The sequence below is a fragment of the Peromyscus leucopus genome, chromosome 6 (genome assembly GCF_004664715.2).
Source record: "Peromyscus leucopus breed LL Stock chromosome 6, UCI_PerLeu_2.1, whole genome shotgun sequence".
Taxonomy (NCBI): Eukaryota; Metazoa; Chordata; class Mammalia; order Rodentia; family Cricetidae; genus Peromyscus; species Peromyscus leucopus.
This window is the reverse complement of record NC_051068.1, coordinates 31,045,432-31,064,540: the sequence shown is the minus strand read 5'-3', so window position 1 is coordinate 31,064,540 and position 19,109 is coordinate 31,045,432. Positions and strand designations below refer to the sequence as shown.

Below are 19,109 nucleotides of genomic sequence, written 5' to 3'. Positions count from 1 at the left end.
ATGTTCTTTAATTTTATATTCAACCCAGAAAACAAAGGAAACAAAACAGCATTTCGTCGTGGCAAAGATGGTTTATTGTACTTCATGGGAGAAATGTAAGAGGGACACTGTTTCATAGCGACACTACTGAACTTGCTGAGGAAACATGAAGGAGCAGTACAGACAACCAAGCAATGTGGAGGCGACCACAGCAGATTCTAAAGTAGTTTGCTTTGGTGTTCTCAAATTAAGATCTTAATAAAACATCTGATACTTCCGAATAAATGTCAGTTAAAATAAATTCACAGAAGTACAAAATGTGTGATTTGTGCTTAAAAAATTAATAACTAGATGTCAGTTCACCATCATTTTGGAAGTGATGTCAACAGTCAGTAAGTGCTTTACAAACACTTTGGCTAAAGGCCTAATCTTGCTCACCTGATAAGTATCTTTTTAAAATAAAGAATTAAAAACTAAAGTGGTTTTTAATTAATTAATTAAAAACTAAAGTGGTAAGTCATTACAAATAAGATACAAATGTTTTAATTAATAAATACTAAAGTGGAAAAAAAAAGATGCTTTTCACAGAATTGTAAAAAAATGCTCATTTACTCCTTATAAAAAAAATAGCCTGCCAGGCAGTGGTGGCACACGCCTTTAATCTCAGCACTAGGGAGGCAGAGGAAGGTGGATCTCTGTGAGTTCGAGGTCAGCCTGGTCTACAGAGCAAGTTCCAGGACAGGCTCCAAAAAAGCTACACAGTAAAACCCTGTCTTGAAATTCCACCCACCCCCCCCTCAAAAAAAAAGAGAAACAGTCTGTTACTTTAAAAAGAAAAATAATGCATTAATAGTACTGAAGAAACAGAGCTGAGAACAGTAAGGAGCAAAGCAGAGCTGGGCTTGGAAAGCCTGTCTGTCCCTTCCGAGCTGTACAAAGTGTTGCAAACAATGAACAGAGGCTCCCTTCTGTAAGACACTTGTCCAGCCGCCAGTTACTCCAGCCATTGTTTCTCTAGAAAAATACTAGTCATTAATTCTAGTGTGATTGAGAAAAACGTACTAGACTAGTTCTGGTGACACAAGCCTGTAATCCCAGCAGTTGGAGGATGAGGCAGGTGGATGGATATCTGTAAGTCTGAGGCCATCTTGGTCCCAGGCCAGTCAGGCCTATAAAGTGAGACCCCGTATTTAAAAAAAAAAAAAGAAAAATCTCTCTAAATGCAAATAAAGCCAACTTGGGCCCTAATATTTAAAACTGTACAATCATTTCTTAAAAGTTTTATTTTCATTTAGTTTTTATTAAGTAGAAAAAGTTTGCATTTGTAACTGAATTTTCCAATTGGGACCTTCAGAACAATGAAACAAAAATCTGAAACTAGGTCAGAGTACCTTTATTTCCCACATTCTGAAAATATTTACGTAAAATCTATTTTGGCATAATTTTCTCTAAAACTGCCCAGGGCTGCAAGCTGTCAAAATGAGGATGTGCACGCTTAGGCTAAACATGCCTTACACTCCATTCTGCAAACAGCTTCATATGCAAACGTGCTATTTTCTTTGTGCAAAGTCTTAAATTCAAACTAAAAGTATTTAGGGCAAAAAAAAATTTTTTTAACTATTTCTTTTACCACTGAGGGACAGGCAAGAAATTTTTCAATATTGAATTCATTTTTTCATACCAAGGAACAGTTTGTGGCCATTTAGAAAAACTGACCCAACGACACTATTACAGGAATACATGTAGGCTCAGCAACTCGAGGCGTGCTCTCAGCTCTCCGCCATATGGATGCTGACTGAATCCAGCCCCGAGTCAGCCCAACTGTCTAGGAGCAGAGGACAGGGGGCACCAGGACCCAGCTTGGTAAAGATCTGATATTTCAATTAAAGGTCATGGCTAAAATAAACTCCCGTCAGAACTGTCTGGATCCCTCTGATTAGTTTTTAGTGCTTAGATGCCAAGGAAAAATAAAAGCACCTTAGTAGCTCGTCATTTGCCTTCAGCTCTACACAGCATTTCTTCGATGGTCCAGGGACACTTGGGCTTCACCAGGCTGCACCGGAAAGACCGCCTGGCTCATCCCGCTGTACACGGGCCCTCTCCCTGCGTTGTCATGGTGACAAACTTGTTAAGAGGATGCAGAATACAAAAGGCAGCACAGCAACGCCAAGAACAGGAGGCTCCGTTGTATTTCAGATTTAATCTTACAGACTTAATCACACTTATCAGAAGCGTCCCTCCGGTCAGCCCCGGGACGGCCATACCTGCGACCTAGCACCAGCACGGCACCGCAGGCTTTGTTTCCGGTTTCAGGCTAATTCTGTTATCAGGTGGTTGGCTGAGCATCAACGGCTTGTGGCTCTTCAGCTTATGAGCCAGTGTCATAAATATAGCTTCTACGTGGTCATTATCATTGGGATTTTTAGCAGAGGTCTCAAACAAAGGCATACTGTGTGTGTCAGCAAACTTCTGTGCCAAGTCTGTGGGCACCTGAATGGCGCTTCTCAAGTCACATTTGTTTCCAACCAGAATGCGAGGTATGTCACTTGCCAGCAGGTGTTGTTTGCATTCCTCGATCCAAGATGGCAGGCTGTGGAAGCTGGCCATGTTGGTCATGTCATAGACGAAGACGACAGCATGCACATTCCTGTAGTAGTGCTGAACCATGCTCTTCCTGAACCGTTCTTGCCCTGCAGTGTCCCACAGCTGGATCTGGAGCACGGCAAACAGAAAGCAAAAAGTCCACAAGTTCAGTCCAGTGACACACGTATCAAGCAACTTAACCACCTCTACCTGCTCCCTAACAGCAAAACACCTGGGAGCTTGGCTTTTCTGGGTGGGGTCTAGACTTCACCAGGCTAGTCCAGTCACCATGTGACTACTAAGTATGACTATAAAAATCTGAGCAGGTAAGGTCTTAAAAATGATTTTTTGAAGAAAATTGAGGGAAAAGGATACAACACATAAAACACCCAGAATATTCATAGCCTGGAGATAGGAAAGGCAAATGCTGAGTCCAATGTACTAAGTGAGTGGTTTTAAATTTCTTATCCGCATGCACACACATGCCATGATGAGTCCACGCAGGCCAGGTCAACTCAGCAGTCGGTTCTCCACTGACACTCGGTAGGATGCAGGGACCAAGTACTCCCAGCCACCAGGCCATTCATCTAGCCCTCAGTATTGACTTTGAAATCTGTCAGCTCTTTAAATTCAAATTTCTTCATTTTATCCTTTTTTTTTCTTTCTTTTTTCCCTTTGATATAGGGCCTTATATAGAACTACTTGTGTAGTTCTGATGGCCTAGAACTCTCTATGTAGACAGAGCTGGTCTCAAACTCACAGAGATCTACCCATCTCCAACTCTGGAGGTCTGGGATTAGAAGCATACATCACCATGCCCAGCCTCTCCATTTTCTTAATAGCCTTCCTTTTTCCTAATTAATGTAAGTCTAATTTTATTCAGAGTAGAAATATAAGTACTTACAAATCGTGATTTTTCTGATTTTCTGGTATTTAGGGGGACCCAGTGGCAGAATTTGAGCCACTAACATGAAGGCACTCCAGGAAAGCTACTGTCTTTAGGATTGAAAACCGAGGGCCTGGGGAGAGGATAAAGTGTTTGCTGTATGTGGTAGTTTGAATGTAATGGCCCCCATTAGCTAACTGGGAGTGGCACTATTAGGAGGTGTGGCTTTCTTGGAGTGGGTATGGCCTTGTAGGAGGAAGTGTGTCACTGTAGGAACGGACTTTGAGGTTCCCTATGCTCAGGATACTGCCCAGTATCACAGTCCACTTCCTGTTGCCTTCTATTCAAGATACAGCCAGCACCATGTCTGCCTGCACACCGCCATGCTCCGCTCCGTGATGATGGACTGACCCTCTGAACTGTAAGCCTCCACCTCAATTAAACGTGTTCTTTTATAAGAGTTGCCGTGGTCATGGTGTCTCTTCACGGCACAGAAACCCTAACTAAGACACTGAAATTTGAGAACCTGAGTTCTGTCTCCAGTACTCACAACAGCCAGGTGCATCAGTCACACCTCTAGCCCCAGCAATGGGGGGTGAGGACAGGAGGATCTCTGGGGTGTGCAGGCCAGCCGGACGAGCTGGACTGTTCAGTCGCCAGTGAGAACCCTGTCCCAGAACTAAGGTAGAGAGCCCTGGGGAAGAATGCTAGCCTCCATGCATGCCTGCACACACGATCATGAACAGACACGTGGAGAACATTTAGAACACGTCATGTGTCACAGCTCACTCTGCCTCTTGTTGCCCAACAACAAGCATTTTTAAGAGTGAGAACAGCCTCAGGAGGAAAGCACAGTACAGAGTTAAACATAAGCTTGACATCCTACTGGGAAGCTGGGAACCCAGCTTCAGCTCCTCTCCCTCTCCCTCTCCGCCTCTCTCTCCTGGGACCCCACCCTCAGAAAACCCACCAAGCAGCGGCTCCTCCCCTGGAGCTGCTCAAGACCAAGCCTCCAAGGTATCTAAGCTCTGGTGCATAGTTGTGCCACGTGATTCCTTCCCCCTCCTCTCTGCTGTCTGTGGTCCTGTGACTCGGAAGACTAGGGCAGAAGTAGCTGGAGTCTGAGAAAAGCCTGGGCAACTGAGAATACCCTGTCCTTAAACTTAAAGATCCAGAGGCTGGAGAGCCAGCTCAGCAGATAAGAGCATTTGCTGCTCTTAGAGAGGACCAGGGTTTGGTTCACAGCACCTCTATGTTGGCTCACAATGGTGTGTAACTCCAGTTCCGGGAACCCAACCTCCTCTCTGGCACCTTTGTGGGCACCAGGCACACACATGGTGCGTACACACTCACCCACATAAAATAAAGATAAATGAAAGCTTTCTTTAAAATCCTAAGAGGAGATGTTGTCTCACTCTCACGACCTCTGCTCCTGGAGTTCTCACCTCCAGTTACCACGCCTTGCCTTGGTGGGCCCTCTTTATCAACAAAAGTCAGTTACTGAAACCTTTGGATTCAGCGTCAAAAGTCACACAGGATTTTGTTCTTTGTCACCTGCCTTTTCATTAGCTTTCTTTGTCACTTGAATTTGGGAATTCCAGGGTAACCTACCAATGCCCTGTCTGCATAACCGAACACTCAGCTCCTACAGGGATTGCCAGGCCAGATCCTGCCCTAACAGGGAAGGCAGACACACGATAAAGATGGGGACGGTGTGATGGAGGGCTAAGGGGATTTCCTTCCACAGAAGGAAGCAGAAAGGCTGGGATTCTAGGAGAAGCTGAAAACCAATCTTGCGTGGAAATACAGGAAGGAGGGAGGGCTATTCAAGGCAACAGTGAGACACCAGCAAATGACTGGGCTGAACTACGGGAAGATGAAGGAAGAGGACGGCATGCATCCACCGGAGGAAGGCTTGTGGTAGCTGTTTTTAAATGAGATCAACGGAGCTGCCATCAAAGCTCAAAGGCAGGTCTGAATTGTTTCCCAGTACTAAGGATGAAACTCACTGTCCTGACCATGCCGGACAAGTCCGCCATCACTGAGCTTTACAGATCTCTCTCCCCTCAAAGGGAGGCTTGAGGGAACCACTGCAGCTAGGGTTTTGACGAGAGGAGTAACAGAAAAACTGCAGTAGGAAGCTGGCTGGATTTAGGGAGGGAAGGAAGAGGATTGCATGAGGATGACCTGGAAGATTCTGAATTTCATGTCATTTTCATTTACCATGAAATCTCATTCTTAGACTCATTTTCTCCAACCACCCAAAAACAGGGCTGGGGTCCAGCTTGGAGCTGCGAGCACTGGCTTGTGTAGCACGTGATGAGGAAGCCCTGCGTTCAACCCCAGCACAGAAAACAATACAAAACTCATTCTTAGACTGCATGTCCCACGAAAACAGGAAGTAGAGCAGTTGACTGCCACAGCTTGCTGCTCCTTACACCGTACTAGCATTCTTTGTGCTTAATATATTTGATTTAGGGAGAGGAGACATCTTAGCTGTTTTTCCTTAGTTAATATTAACATCATTCTCTCTTCTCCCGATATAACAGGAGAGTCACCGACATGTTTAAGTAGTGACTGCTGATCCCTGATGGAAGACTGGATTAAATCTCAAAATGACTGTTGAGAGAGGCACCCAGCTAGACAGTCAAGGGGAAGCATATGGATTAAGACTGGGACAATCGATCTGAAAGTCAAATGCATTTTTATTTAAGGAACTCATTTTTATTCAGCTGCCAAAATCCTGTGAACAAGATTTTCCTCTTTCAAGTTTATGCATATAGCACTCAGAAATCAATTAGCAAGTACAGCCTTCTGGGTTTTGTTTTCTTTCCTTGGTGTGTGTATGTTTAGACAGGCTCTCACTATGGTGCTCTGGCTGGCCTGGAATTAGAAAGGAAGGCTCTTTAAAGCTACCAGACGGCTGGTGGCCGTGGCCACGCTAGCCGAATAGCCTGAGGAGTCCTTTTCAGACAGATCTATGAGTGCTGGGAGCGGAGGGGTGCTATCATACCTGGCTCAGCCTTCTGAGACGAGGAGGCCTGCAATCCCCTGCAGTCAGGCCAGTCTTGAATTTAAGACCACCCTTCTGACTCAACTTCATATTATGTAGCTCCGGCAGGCCTATAACTCACATAATCTACCTATCTCTGCTTCCAGAGTGCTGAGAACAAAGGCATGAGCCAGCACACCCAGCTTGAGGAAAGGTTTTCAAAGATTTAATATACACAGGGATGGGGACAGAGCTTAGGCCACAGAATGCTTGCCCATTGTACACACAGCTCTGGATTCAGTCCCCAGCACTGCATAAACCATGTGTGCTTGCCTGTAATCCCAGCATCCAGGAGGTAAAGACAGGAGGTTCACAAGTTCAAGGTCAGGTAGCGGAGATGAGGCCCCATCTCAAAATACACAGGAGCAAAGAGCAATTGAGAGAGACATCTAACATCAACCTACACATGTGTGAATGAACACGTGCGCGCGCGCACACACACACACACACACACACACACACACACAATTCAAGGTTATCCTTGAATATATAGACTTTGAAGTCAGCTTTGGATACATAAGACCCTTTTTTAAAAAAAGGCATACAGGGCTGGAGAGATGGCTCAAGAATACTGGCTGCTCTCCCGAAGGACCAGAGTTTGATTCCCAGCACCCACATGGTGGCTTAAAACCATCTGTAATTCCAGGAGAACCCAATGTCTCTGTGGGCACTGCATACACACAGTCCACAGACATACACACAGGTTGCACCAGTACACCTAATATAAAAAATATTTTTAAGTGCCAGGGATGTAGCTTAGTTGTGGAAGTGGTAGAGCACTCACCTAACAGGCAGGGTTTGGATCCCAGCCCTAATACCACCACTACTGCGACCAATACACACTTCTCCAGAAGAGGACACCAAGGTGACCTGTCAGATGCACTGAACAGGTTGACAAGATGAAGAGGGTGTGTATATGTGTGCGTGTGCATGTGTGTATGTGTTTGAGACAGAGTCTCACTGTTCTCTGGCTGTCCTGGAACTTGCTGTATAGATCAGGCTGACCTCAAACTCAGATCTGCCTGCCTCTGCCTCCTGAGTGCTAGGATTAAAGATGGACACCACCACACCCACCGCGGCTCCATAACTTTGTGAGATTTTTTTTTTCAGAAAAGATAGTACATTCTTTATTTTAAGCCAATGACTGACTTACAAACAGATCCTAGAGGTAAGGGACTATTCCTTATACCCGCAGATTTTCTTTTTTCTTACTTTTTTTTTTTTTTTTTGGTCTTGTTTTTGTTTTTTTAAGACAGGGTTTCTGTGTAGTCCTGGATATCCTGGAACTCATTATGTCAGTGGTTCTCAGCCTTCCTAATGCTGTGACCCTTTAATAAAGTTCTTCATGTTGTGCTGACCCCCAGCCATAGAATTATTTTCATTGCTACTTTATAACTGTAAATTACTTCAAAAACTGTAAATAGGAATCATAATGTAAGTATCTTTGTTTTCCCATAGTCTTAGGTGGCCCCCATGAAAGGGTCGTTCAACATCCCCAAAAGGGATTTCAACCCACAGGTTAAAAACCACTACACTTGGGGACTGGAGAGATGGCTTGGTGGTTAAGAGCACTGGCTGTTCTTTCAGAGGACCCGGGTTCAATCCCCAGCACCCACATGGCAGCTCACAACTGTCTGTAACTCCAGTTCCAGGGGATCTGGCATCCTCACATAACTGTCATCCTCACATAAGCATAATGCAAGCAAAACATAAATGCACATAAACTAAAAATAAATAAATAAATAAAAATGCCGGCCGGGGTAGCGCACGCAGTACACAGAGAAACCTTGTCTTGAAAAGAAAAGAAAAAAAAAAAAAAAAAAAAAAACCACTACACTCTGTAGACCAGGCTGCCTTGAACTCAAGAGACCTATCTACCTCTGCGTCCCAAGTGCTGGGATTAAAGGCAAAAGTAGGTGGATCTCAGTGAGTTCAAGACCAGCCTGGTCTACACAGAAGGGCTGTCTCAGGGGTGGAGATGGCTCAGCAGTTAAGAGCAGTGGCTGGTGGAGCACCTCTTTAATCACAGCACTCAGGAGGTAGAGGCAGGCGATCTCTGTGAGTTCGAGGCCAGCCTAGTCTACAAATCGAGTTCCAGGACAGCCAGGGCTGTTTCACAGAGAAACTCTGTCTTGAAACAAACAAAAAGAGCACTGGCTGCCCTTCTACAGGACCCAGGTTCGATTCCCAGCACCCAATTCAAACATACATACAGGCAAAACACCAATGCACAAGAAACAAAAATAAATTTTAAGGGCTGAAGAGATGGCTCAGAGGTTAAGAGCACTGACTGCTCTTCCAGAGGTCCTGAGTTCAATTCCCAGCAACCACATGGTGGCCCACAACCATCTGTAATGAGATCTGGTGCCCTCTTCTGGCCTGCAGGTGTATATGCTCTATACAAAATAAATAAATAAATCTTTAAAAAAAATAAATAAAAATAAATTTTAATTTAAAAAGACTCTTAAAATTAAATAAACAGATAAATATAATTTTAAAAAAACAGAAAAGCAAATACCTTAGTCTGTTTTCTGTTGCTATAACAAAACTTTCGAAGGCTGACTAATTTAGAGAATAGAGGCTTATTCGGTTCACAGCTTTATAGGTGGACAAGCCACTCCCAAGAACCCAGTAATCCATAAATGGGATTAATTCGATTAATTCACTAACTTATGAATGAACTAATCCTTTAACCAGTCAACAGATTAATCTAATTAATCTATGAAGGGATTAACCCATTTGTAAGTCCAAAGGACCCAATCACCCCCCAAATGCCTCACCTCCAAGTCTCATTACTTTAGGAACTTGGGAATTAAGATAACTTGGGAGACAAATTTAAGCCACACCACAGCCTGAAGCTTTTCATCGGCTCACACTTGCACCTGAGTTAGCTGGGCTCCAAAGCCTGAGCGACTTCCCACAATTGCTCACCCCATGCTTGCACATGCACACACCAGAAGCCTCATCTTTTCTACCGTCACCAGCGTCTGCACCTGACCCAGTTTAGCTTGAAAAAAAGTTGGCCTTCCACTCATCTAGCTCTTCTTGCCATGTACACAAATCTCTTTCCTCAGCTTCTGCCAGGGATCAAACACTGGGCCTTGGGCACCCTAGTAAGCACCCTGTCACTGGGCTGTGTATACCCTAGTCCCATAGACCTCCCTCTACTTTACACTACCGTTTACCCAAACCACCAGGACTGGCAGCGCTTGCCAAGCTACACTTGACCCTCAGCACCTGCAACCCCAGCCGCAGGGAGGCAGAAACAGGAGGATCCTCGGGGCTTGCTAGTCAGATAGATCCCTCATGGAATCAGGAGCTCAGATTCATTGGGACACTGCCTTAAAAACATAAGATAGAGAGCAACTTCGCAAGGCTGACATGAACATCTCGAGTCTGGACTAGTCTGGACTTACCCCCCCCATGCGTGCGCGTGTGCACACACACACACACACTCTTATGCACACATGTGCACCCACACACATAAATGAAAATGGAAAAGCCAAGGGGCATAGAGAAGTGGTCCCCTAACTCAGATGATTGCCCCTTATCTTTACTGGAGGTGAAAATTCTTTGAGGGCAGGGAGGGTGTTGTGAGTGAAGAAACAGAAACTTCATGCCTCAAGGATAGAAAGGGAAGAGGAGCAAATCAAAGCTGTTCCAAGTAGACTGAGGTAGAGGACCGCCAACATAGACCAAAGGAAAAGCAGTTGCTGAAGGAAGTCAGGGTAGTTCCGGGGTTTCATGTGGGGATTTTGATTTGTTTGTTGTGTATTTTGAGATGGGTCTCACTGAAGTCCCCCTAGCTATCCCCGGACTCACTATACAGAATTCACAGAATTCTAGGATTAAAGGCATGGGTGGGCCTCCCCCACCCCCATTTCACAGGTTTTAAGGGATGGTATTAAGTAAACCTAGTGATTTTGCAATAGAGTGTGGAGGTTCACAGCATCAGGCGGCCCCCAACTTGTCAAGAATCTTTATTCTGCAATTCCAGGAGTCCAACCCTTCAAATCTCAATCCCGGCTGTCTTGGTCTTCCCTACTATGATGACAGCATCTGATGTCTCAGAAGCCACCTGGGAGAGGGTCTGTGCTTGCATGAAGAGATAGGATTTTGGCAACCACTTAAGATCCACTGCGTATATAAAGCTTCAATGGGAAAATAGTTTTTTTTTCTAAACAAATTGGTTACCATACAGAAACCGCCTCAAATGCAACAGGCTTTACTTCCACAATACTTAGCATTTATGCAATGCTCTTCGAAATAACTGAGTTTTCTATGCTAAAAAAATTTCTGGGTTTGTTTCCTTCGGTCATATTCCCCAGACTCCCAGCACATAACTCTCAGGCAATTGGGGGGGGGGGGGAATGACTGCCCCCTACACCATTGACACTCCAAGTGTGATCCACAGGCTCGTTACAAGTGCGTCATAAGGGAGCTTACCAAATCATAACGCGCTGTTTTGAAAAGCAAGATGCCCAAGGTAAAGTTGGTGCACGTTAGAGATGCGGGGCGGGGAAATACTGCCTCTGAAGTTTGCTACATACAGACGCACTTTCCACACCGGCGTGGGGAGCACACGGGGCGCACACTCCCGCCCAGAGCCCGGGTGCGGTGCACACACCTGCAAAGCCGGGGCAGCCCTCCGCAGCCACAGCCCCCCCCCTCCCCCATCGGCGCACCTTGATCCGCTCGCCATCGATCTCCACGGCTCGCTCTCGGAAGTCCACCCCGATGGTGGCCTCGGTGCGGTCGGGGAAGCGGCCGGCGCAGAAGCGGTAAGTCAGGCACGTCTTGCCCACGTTCGAGTCGCCGATCACGATGATCTTGAAGATGCGGGAGCGGGCGGGAGGCAGACACCCGGGCGCCCCTGACACCGCACAGCTGGACGAGAAGCTGACCTCCAGGGACGACTCCATGTCCGAAGCCATCCTCCCGACTCCCTCCGAGCTGAGGCGGCGGAGGAGACAAGCCTCGGGAACGGCGCCCCCGCAGCGACAGCGTTCCCCGGCGGCGCCCCACTACGCCCGGCTCCCCAGGGCCCGCAGGCCCCGCAGCGCGCCTGCGCGAGCCCCGCCCGCCCCTGCCCTCCCAGGTGTGGCGCCCGGCTCCGGCCTTCTCCGGCCCGCGGGCGCGGTGTACCTGCAAAGGCCGGCCGGCGCTCCCTGGCTGGAGTGCAGCACGGAAGGTCCGCCTGGGGGACCTCTGTCTGCGGCACTCCGGACTGGACCGGCCCTGCCACGTCCGCTGTGCCGGGGCTCTGGAGGAAGCGGCGCAGCTCCTCAGGGGCGGGGAGAGAGACAGCAGAGAGGAAGGAGGTGCGGCCCGGATGCTGTCTCGCGAGAGGCGGCGGTGCGGTGGTGGCGGCCACCGGCCAGGGCGGGCAGCCGGGTCGGAGCAGTTGGGGCCAGGGCATCGGCTGCGCTCACCAAGTCCTCCAGCCTTTGCGGAGCGGGACCGAGTGGCCAGGGGAGTGCGAGGATGCTCGGCCTTGCCTTTCCCGGCGCCGCCATGGCCCTTTGAGGTTATCCTCGGATCTTGTCCCCCAAGCCTTGTTGGCTTTAAATACCCCCGATCGCATAGAGCAGATCACCGTGGGACTCTTGGGAAATCCAAACCCTTTACGCAGCTAGACGTGACGGTCCTGGAACGCCTGCTAGCGGGAGCTGAGGCAGAAGGATGTAAAGTCGGAGTCCTCAGGGGAGGGAGCCTAGTTTTTAATCCGAGCACTCAAAAGGCAGGAGAATCTGGATGAGTTCAAGGCCAGCCTGGGTTACATCGCGAGCTCCGGGACAGCCAAGACTTTAACAGGCCCCCACACCTTAGCACGGGATAGAAGTACCATTCAGACCTTAGAACCCAGCACTTAGGCAGCAACATCTGCCGAGAGAGAGAGAGAGAGAGAGAACAAAGTCCTAACCATCAACATTCATAGTTCTGGGACAGTTCCTAATCTAGTGAGCTTGCTTTTTGGCTTCTGTGGTCCTGCTTCTGGCTAACTGTTCTTGTTAATTGAAGTATGTCAATCAATGTGATTGTGTGTGTGTGTGTGTGTGTGTGTGTGTGTGTGTGTGTGTGAGAGAGAGAGAGAGAGAGAGAGAGAGAGAGAGAGAGAGAGAGTAAAAACTCACCCTGAGAAAGGCTGGGGACTGCACTTGGTCCGAAATAAATATTTGCTAGAACCCATGTCCAATTGGTCTTCTCTAGTGGATGCCTCACAACAAGAGTATAGAGACCCTCTCTTCAAAAAACAAACAGGGTTAAGGAGGTAGCTCATTTGATAGAGTGCTTTTCTTGCATATAGGAAACCCAGTTCAAATCCCAGCACCATAAAAAACAGGTGTACTCAAAAAGTTGACAATCTAGCTTGTCCTGGTGGCAGAAAAACAGATTACTCGGAAGTAGAAAGGAATTACCCAATGATAAAAGGCTGAATTTAGTAGAATGAATAAACTTGTTTTAAACTAATAAAATGGACCTAAAATATATAGGGAAAAATTTGTAAAATACAGGGCTAGCCTTGGCTCTGAGATTCTGCCTCACCAAGTGAGATGGCATACACCTTTAATCCCAGCAGGTGGATCTTTAGTTCGAGGCCAGTCTGGTCTACAGAGCTAGTTGCAAGACTGGCTACCAGGAGAAAGCCTGTTTTGGAAAAACAAACAAAAACAACAACAACAAAAAAAACCAGAGATCCTATCTTAAAAACAAAAACCACCCACACAGAGAATAAACAATGCAAACAAGTATAAATCAATAAAATGACTTGTTTGTTTGTTTGTTTGTGACAAGGTCTTTCTGTAGTCCTGGCACTCTGCATAGACTAGGCTAGCTTCGAACTCACAGAGAACCCCCTGTCTCTACCTCCCCAGTGCTGGGATGAAAAGTGTGCACTACTACGCCCAGCTCAATTTGTTTAAAAAAAAAAAAACATTGGTTTGGCCTGGTCCAGGTGGCATAGACCTTTGCTTTAATCCCTGCACTTGGGAGGTAGAGGCAGGAGGATCTATGTGAATTTGAGACTCTCCTCATCTACATAGAGTTCTAGGACATTCAGGTCTATACAGATGCTGCCTTTAAACCCAAAACAAACTGTTTGTCTTCACATCTTTGTCAGTTTGGAGACTCTTTCACTTCTTCCCTTTTTACTCCTTTTCATGTGTATGTACCTGATGAGTATGTAATACATGTCTGCATAGGTGCTGGGCACCTGTATACCTACTCTTTCTCACCTTATTCTGTGAGGCAGACTCTCGTAGTCAAATGCAGAACTCACCCATAAAGCTAGTCTTGGTAGCTAACTTGCTCTGGGAATCCCGTCTCCATCTTCCAAAGTAAGAGTTACAGGAGGGCTGCCATGCCTGCTCTGCATTGCCCTGAGTTCTGGGGATCCAAATTTGGAGCCTCTTACTTGCTCAGCAAGCACTTTAACCACTGAGCCATCTCCTCATGCCCTGCCCCCAAAAATGGTCTCATGTTGTAGCTAAAGCTGGCCGAGAACTCATTATATACTCCAAACTAGTTCTGAACTTGTGAGAATTCTGTCTCAGCCCCCTGAGTACTAGGGCTACAGATGTGAACACTATGCCTAGCTGAATGTTTCCATTGGTTTCAAAGATATTACAGAAGTTGAGTGTACTAGCATATGCCTATAATCTCAGTTCTGAGAAGGCTGGGATAGGAGGATTGAGTTCAAGGCCTGCTTGGGCTATGCAATGTTAGAGGTTACATGTAGACTTTTTAGAGTCAAGAACTCTGAAGGACATGTTAACTTTGTAAGTTAACACGTTTTGAGTGCCAATTGATGAACAGGAGACATGAGACCCTTGGGTGAGAAAGGAGGGGCACCTATAACAAGAGAAAGAGTGTCAGCATGTATGCCTCATTCCCAGCATGATGCCATGAGGCCCTGGAGGATGCCTGACCCATGTAAGTCGTGGCATTACAGGACAATAGCCTGCAGGAAACTGCTCTTCATAAGTGGCAGGCGAATCTGCCCAACTTTATCCTGAAGAGTGATAGTGTCTTTTTTTTTTTTTTTTTCATCCTGGAGAGCAAACAAAACTTCCCTTGGAACAAGAAGAGGTAATTATCGACAGCATACAAAGATGATTGCTATACAAATATCCCTGGGAAAGACAGCCCAGGAAAAAAGCTGTTGATCCCTTTGCCTGAACCTGCAGACGTGAGAGAACAACGAGGATTAACCTTCACTAAATGGTTAATGCTTCATGTTCAGGGTTGGCATCCTCGTTCATACGAGAACTGAGATTTTCCTCATCCTTTGTATGCTCAGTAATTTGGGGTTACATCCTGGACATTTTGAACATTCTGTTTGGAGGCTTGGGTCCTATTTAAATTCTATTGGAAATGTAGATCTGGATATGGCAGCACATGCCTTAATCCCAGAATTTAGGATACTGAGGCAGGCATTTCTTTGGGCCACCAACCAGCTCCCAAATAAGGACATGGAGACTTGTTACTATGAATACTCAGCTTTAGCTTAGGCTTGTCCCACTAGCTCTTTTAAGTTAATTTAACCTGTTTCTTTTCATCTACATTTTTGCCTCAGGGCTTTTTACCTTTCATTCTGTATGTACTATTTTCCTGCTTTCTTCATATCTGACTGGCTGGCCCCTGCCATCTCTCTGGTGTCTCCTTTTCTTTCTTCCTTTCTTTCTACTCCAAGCCTAAATTCCTCCTCTTACTTACTCTCCCTGCCCGGAAGTTCCACCTATGCCTCCTCCCTCGCTATTGGCCATTCAGCTTTTTATTAGACCCATCAGGTACCTTAGGAAGGCAAGGTAAAATAGCAACACATCTTTACATAATTAAACAAATATTCTGCAACAGAAAATCATGAATTTGAGGTCAGCCTCCCTGCTATCATGATCATGGATTAACCCTCTGAAAATGTAAATGTAAGCAAGCCCCCAATTAAATGCTTTCTTTTATAAGTTGTCTTGGTCATGGTGTTTCATCACAGCAACAGAACAATAACTAAGACAGAAGCCTTCTCTCTCTCTCTCTCTCTCTCTCTCTCTCTTCTCTCTCTCTCTCTCTCAAGGAAATAAGCTTACATTTAACATAATGAATATCTTTTCCCTTGGGTGAGAATGAGTGGACACCAACACTTTGATAAAAACAAAAAATCTCAGAATCTCTTAATTTCACAGCACTTCTGTTAGGCAACCCCGTATGCTTTAAGGAAACATCTGGCCCTTGTGGGAACTGAGGCATGAGGAAGTGATACAAATACTGTTTATAACAGTGTTGGTGTTGCACATGTGGAATGTCATACAGTCTCAGACAGGAAAGGTTGACAGGAAAGTGGCAGTATATGAAGGTGTCATAGGCAGAAGCAAATCCTGTAGGATCCCAGTTTAGCTAACTTGATGGATGATGCCAAGGATGATGATGATGGAGAAGACAAGAGAGCATGTTCTCAGCTCCTTTCTTGATGGTTTATACTAAAAGCCTTTTTTCTTGAAGAAGAAGAAGAAAAAAGTACCTGGGCTTTGCCTAGGCATTCCAATTCTGAAAACACTCCTGAATATGCAACTAGATAAAATAGCAAAGGGTTTTTTGACTCATATATGCAACTAGATAAAGTAGCAAAGACTTTTTTAATCATATCTGCAATGCCAAGACAGTGGTAGAACACATGCTTAACATATAAAAGGCATAGGGTTCAACACATTGTGTTAAAAAAGAAAAATCTGATAAAGTTTGTCAGCCAGGTTAGGTGGCACATAGCTGGGAACCCAGGTCCTTGGAAGAGTAAGGCAGGAAGATCCCAAGTTCAAAGTCAACCTGCTGAATTTAGCAAGATCTGCTCTAAAATAAACGAACAGTATACCTAAGAGTGTCCACATAATAACAATATACCTAATGTGTCTACATGATGTCAAATTAAAAAAAAGTGTGTGTGTGTGTGTGAAGAAAATGTTAAATGCTAACACAGAGCCAGGATGTAGCTCAGTGGTAAAGCATTTGCTCCACAAGGCCCTGTATTTGATCCCCAGTACTGAAGAAAATGCCTTAAAAATGTCAACCGTCTTAGAAAAACGTTTATGAATGACTAGTTTTTTCCCTACAGTGGATATGGAGAGTGAAAAAAGTGATTTCTCCAAAATAGGACAATGGGGTGGCCACCAAGCTCTTCACTCACACCCTCTGGTGGCTACACGGGTTAGATGCTCTATTTTTCCCATTGCCATCTTTAGTAACACTATAGAATTGCAAAGTAATACCGGGCTGAATGATAGAGCACATGATCCACATGTGTGAGGCACAGAATTATCTCTAGTACCAGAAATATTTTTTTTAAGTCAATAAGTAATTCAAGACACTTCCTCGGCTGGGGATGTAGTTCAGTCAGTCCAGTGCCTACAGAACATGTCCAAAGCCCTGAGTTCGATTCCTAATCCCAGCCCTTGGGAGGTGGAGTCAGATCAGACATACAAGACCATCCTCTGAACTCTAGCCTTTCCTGCACCAAGCCCCTTCTCATACTTCCTTCTGGCTGAACCTTCCTTTCCTCTTTACAATTCACATTCTTCCATGTGTTTAACTACAAATTTAGCTACAAATTATTCCTCCTGGGATATTTTGTTTGACTACATTTTTTCATTTATTTTACATCCTGACCGATGTTCCCTCCTCTCCTCCTGTTCCCCCCTCCTCTCCCCACACCCATCTACTCCTGTTTCTGTTCAGAAAGGGGCAGCTGGGCAGTGGTGGCACACACCTTTAATCCCAGCACTAGGGAGACAGAGCCAGGCAGATCTCTGGGAGTTCGAGGCCAGCCTGGTCTACAGAGCGAGATCATAAAAGTGTGTACCACCACTGCCTGGCGACCTATAAATTTTTAGTACAGTGTCTGAAAGATTAAAGTCAGTCTATAACCTGATTCTAACTCACCTACAAGCTGTTATAACTCCATTATACTGCTGTGGTACTAAACCTCCGAGGGTTTGTACTAGTACTTGACAGCTGAGTCACAGGATCAAAGAAAATTACCTTACTAAGGAGGACCTTCTGTGAAGACAAATCAGAAGTGTAACTTCCAGGTGTGCCAAGGTGAGGAACAAAAGGCATAAACCCCAGAAAGGCAAGAAATAGCGTCAATCCCACCACTTGTCCAGTAACTATTAACCAGCAGAAACACTCCAAATATAACTGAGGCTGGCTGACAATATCGTCTTCCTTTTATTAACTAAAAATACTGGCTAGATTTGAGAGTCCTACCCAGAATGTGTTCAACACCCTCAAAAAGTAAGTTTATTTGCTGACTCTGGACCCTGTCAACCTCCTTACCAAACACTCTACTACAAAAATTCCTGTCACTGCTAAGACTTGTAACAAGGATTCATTTATTTATAGTAAACGCAATCTTGTAGGAAAAACAAATGGTCAGATTCAGTTGTTTTCAGAAAGAACTTAAAAGCTCAAGGACTTGCTCGGCATCCACTTAAAATGCTGTGTCTAGGGAAAATATAAAGATGTTTAATGAAGTAAACGGACAGGTTAGCCATTTCTTTGTTCTCTACTAGTATCTCGGTATAGTTAACAGGCTTGAAGTATCAGAAGCGTGGATGGGAAACCAATTAGAAAGCTCTTAACAGAGTTAAAATTCTGGACTCATTTACTTAGTGTAAGAGAGGTCACAATATCTGTACTTCCAGTTTTTCTTGTTTTTAGAGACAGCACTTCTCTGTGTACTCTTGGCTGTCCTGGAACTCATTCTGTAGATCAGGATATCCTCAAACAAGAGATCCACCTGCTTTTGCTTCCTCTGTGCTAGGATTAAAGGCATACACACATTTGACTGAGACAGTACCTCTTAACTTTGCATGTACTTTAAAATCTCTAGGAAACATCAGGGTCAGGCAGCTATCAATACTGATTAATACTAATTGCAGATCATTTTAATCATTTCCTAGTGGGCCTGGGAAACAACAGGTGTTTTCAGATTTCTCCTGGAACTTGAATACAGAACCAGTGTTAAGCTTATATTTTCAAGGGCTGAGCTGTCTCCTCCACAGAGAAAGGCACTGGTGGACTGGAGCTGATGGCTATCATTGACTCTGATTCCATAGTTGGAGAAGTCAGAAGATTAAAGATGCTAGGCCATTAAGTCTAGGGATGTAGTATGTCTGTCACCAATGTCCCTATATTGTTTGAAAGATTAAAAATTGAGTGGCATCCTTTGCCATAAGTCAGTTCCAACAGGCATGGCAGTATGTAGGAAGATCCTGCTGAAGATACAAGATGAGCCCATTCACTGCCAACCCATATCACAACCGACAGTGGAGAAAATTAGGCATGGTACTTCCAGCACCTGTGTCCTACCAAAAAAAAAACGACACAACCATTTCTGACAAACTACGAAAAAAGAGCAAAGATTACATGTGGGGAAAAATACTGATAACATCAATAAATACATATCTGTAATATTTTGAGATGATTACTTATGGCCAACAGATAGGACCAAGATGAATTTTCTATAACCACAGACCAGGGATAGGAAATTTGAGATTTTGCAGATGACCTAAGTTCACAGTCATTGCTACTTCCTACATTCTGTGGGGCAATGACATTCAC

General features: G+C 45.2%; 1 protein-coding gene across 1 annotated transcript; it reads right to left on the bottom strand.

Annotated features, from left to right (window-relative positions):
• Positions 1-1,247: 1,247 nt before the first annotated feature.
• Rab33b (RAB33B, member RAS oncogene family) lies at positions 1,248-11,729 on the bottom strand. Its single transcript, XM_028873342.2, has 3 exons — positions 11,646-11,729; positions 11,186-11,453; positions 1,248-2,691 (listed from the first exon to the last, which is right to left on the bottom strand). The coding sequence occupies exons 2-3, from the start codon at positions 11,432-11,434 to the stop codon at positions 2,251-2,253; spliced, it is 690 nt and encodes a 229-aa protein (XP_028729175.1). The 5' UTR covers positions 11,435-11,453; positions 11,646-11,729; the 3' UTR covers positions 1,248-2,250.
• Positions 11,730-19,109: the final 7,380 nt, after the last annotated feature.

Excerpts from the sequence above, each read along its gene's own strand:
- Rab33b (XM_028873342.2), bottom strand. The coding sequence starts at position 11,434 with ATGGCTTCGGACATGGAGTCGTCCCTGGAGGTCAGCTTCTCGTCCAGC. Across the intron at positions 2,692-11,185 it reads TCGATGGCGAGCGGATCAAG|ATCCAGCTGTGGGACACTGC; the intron begins GTGCGCCGATGG and ends GCCGTGCTCCAG.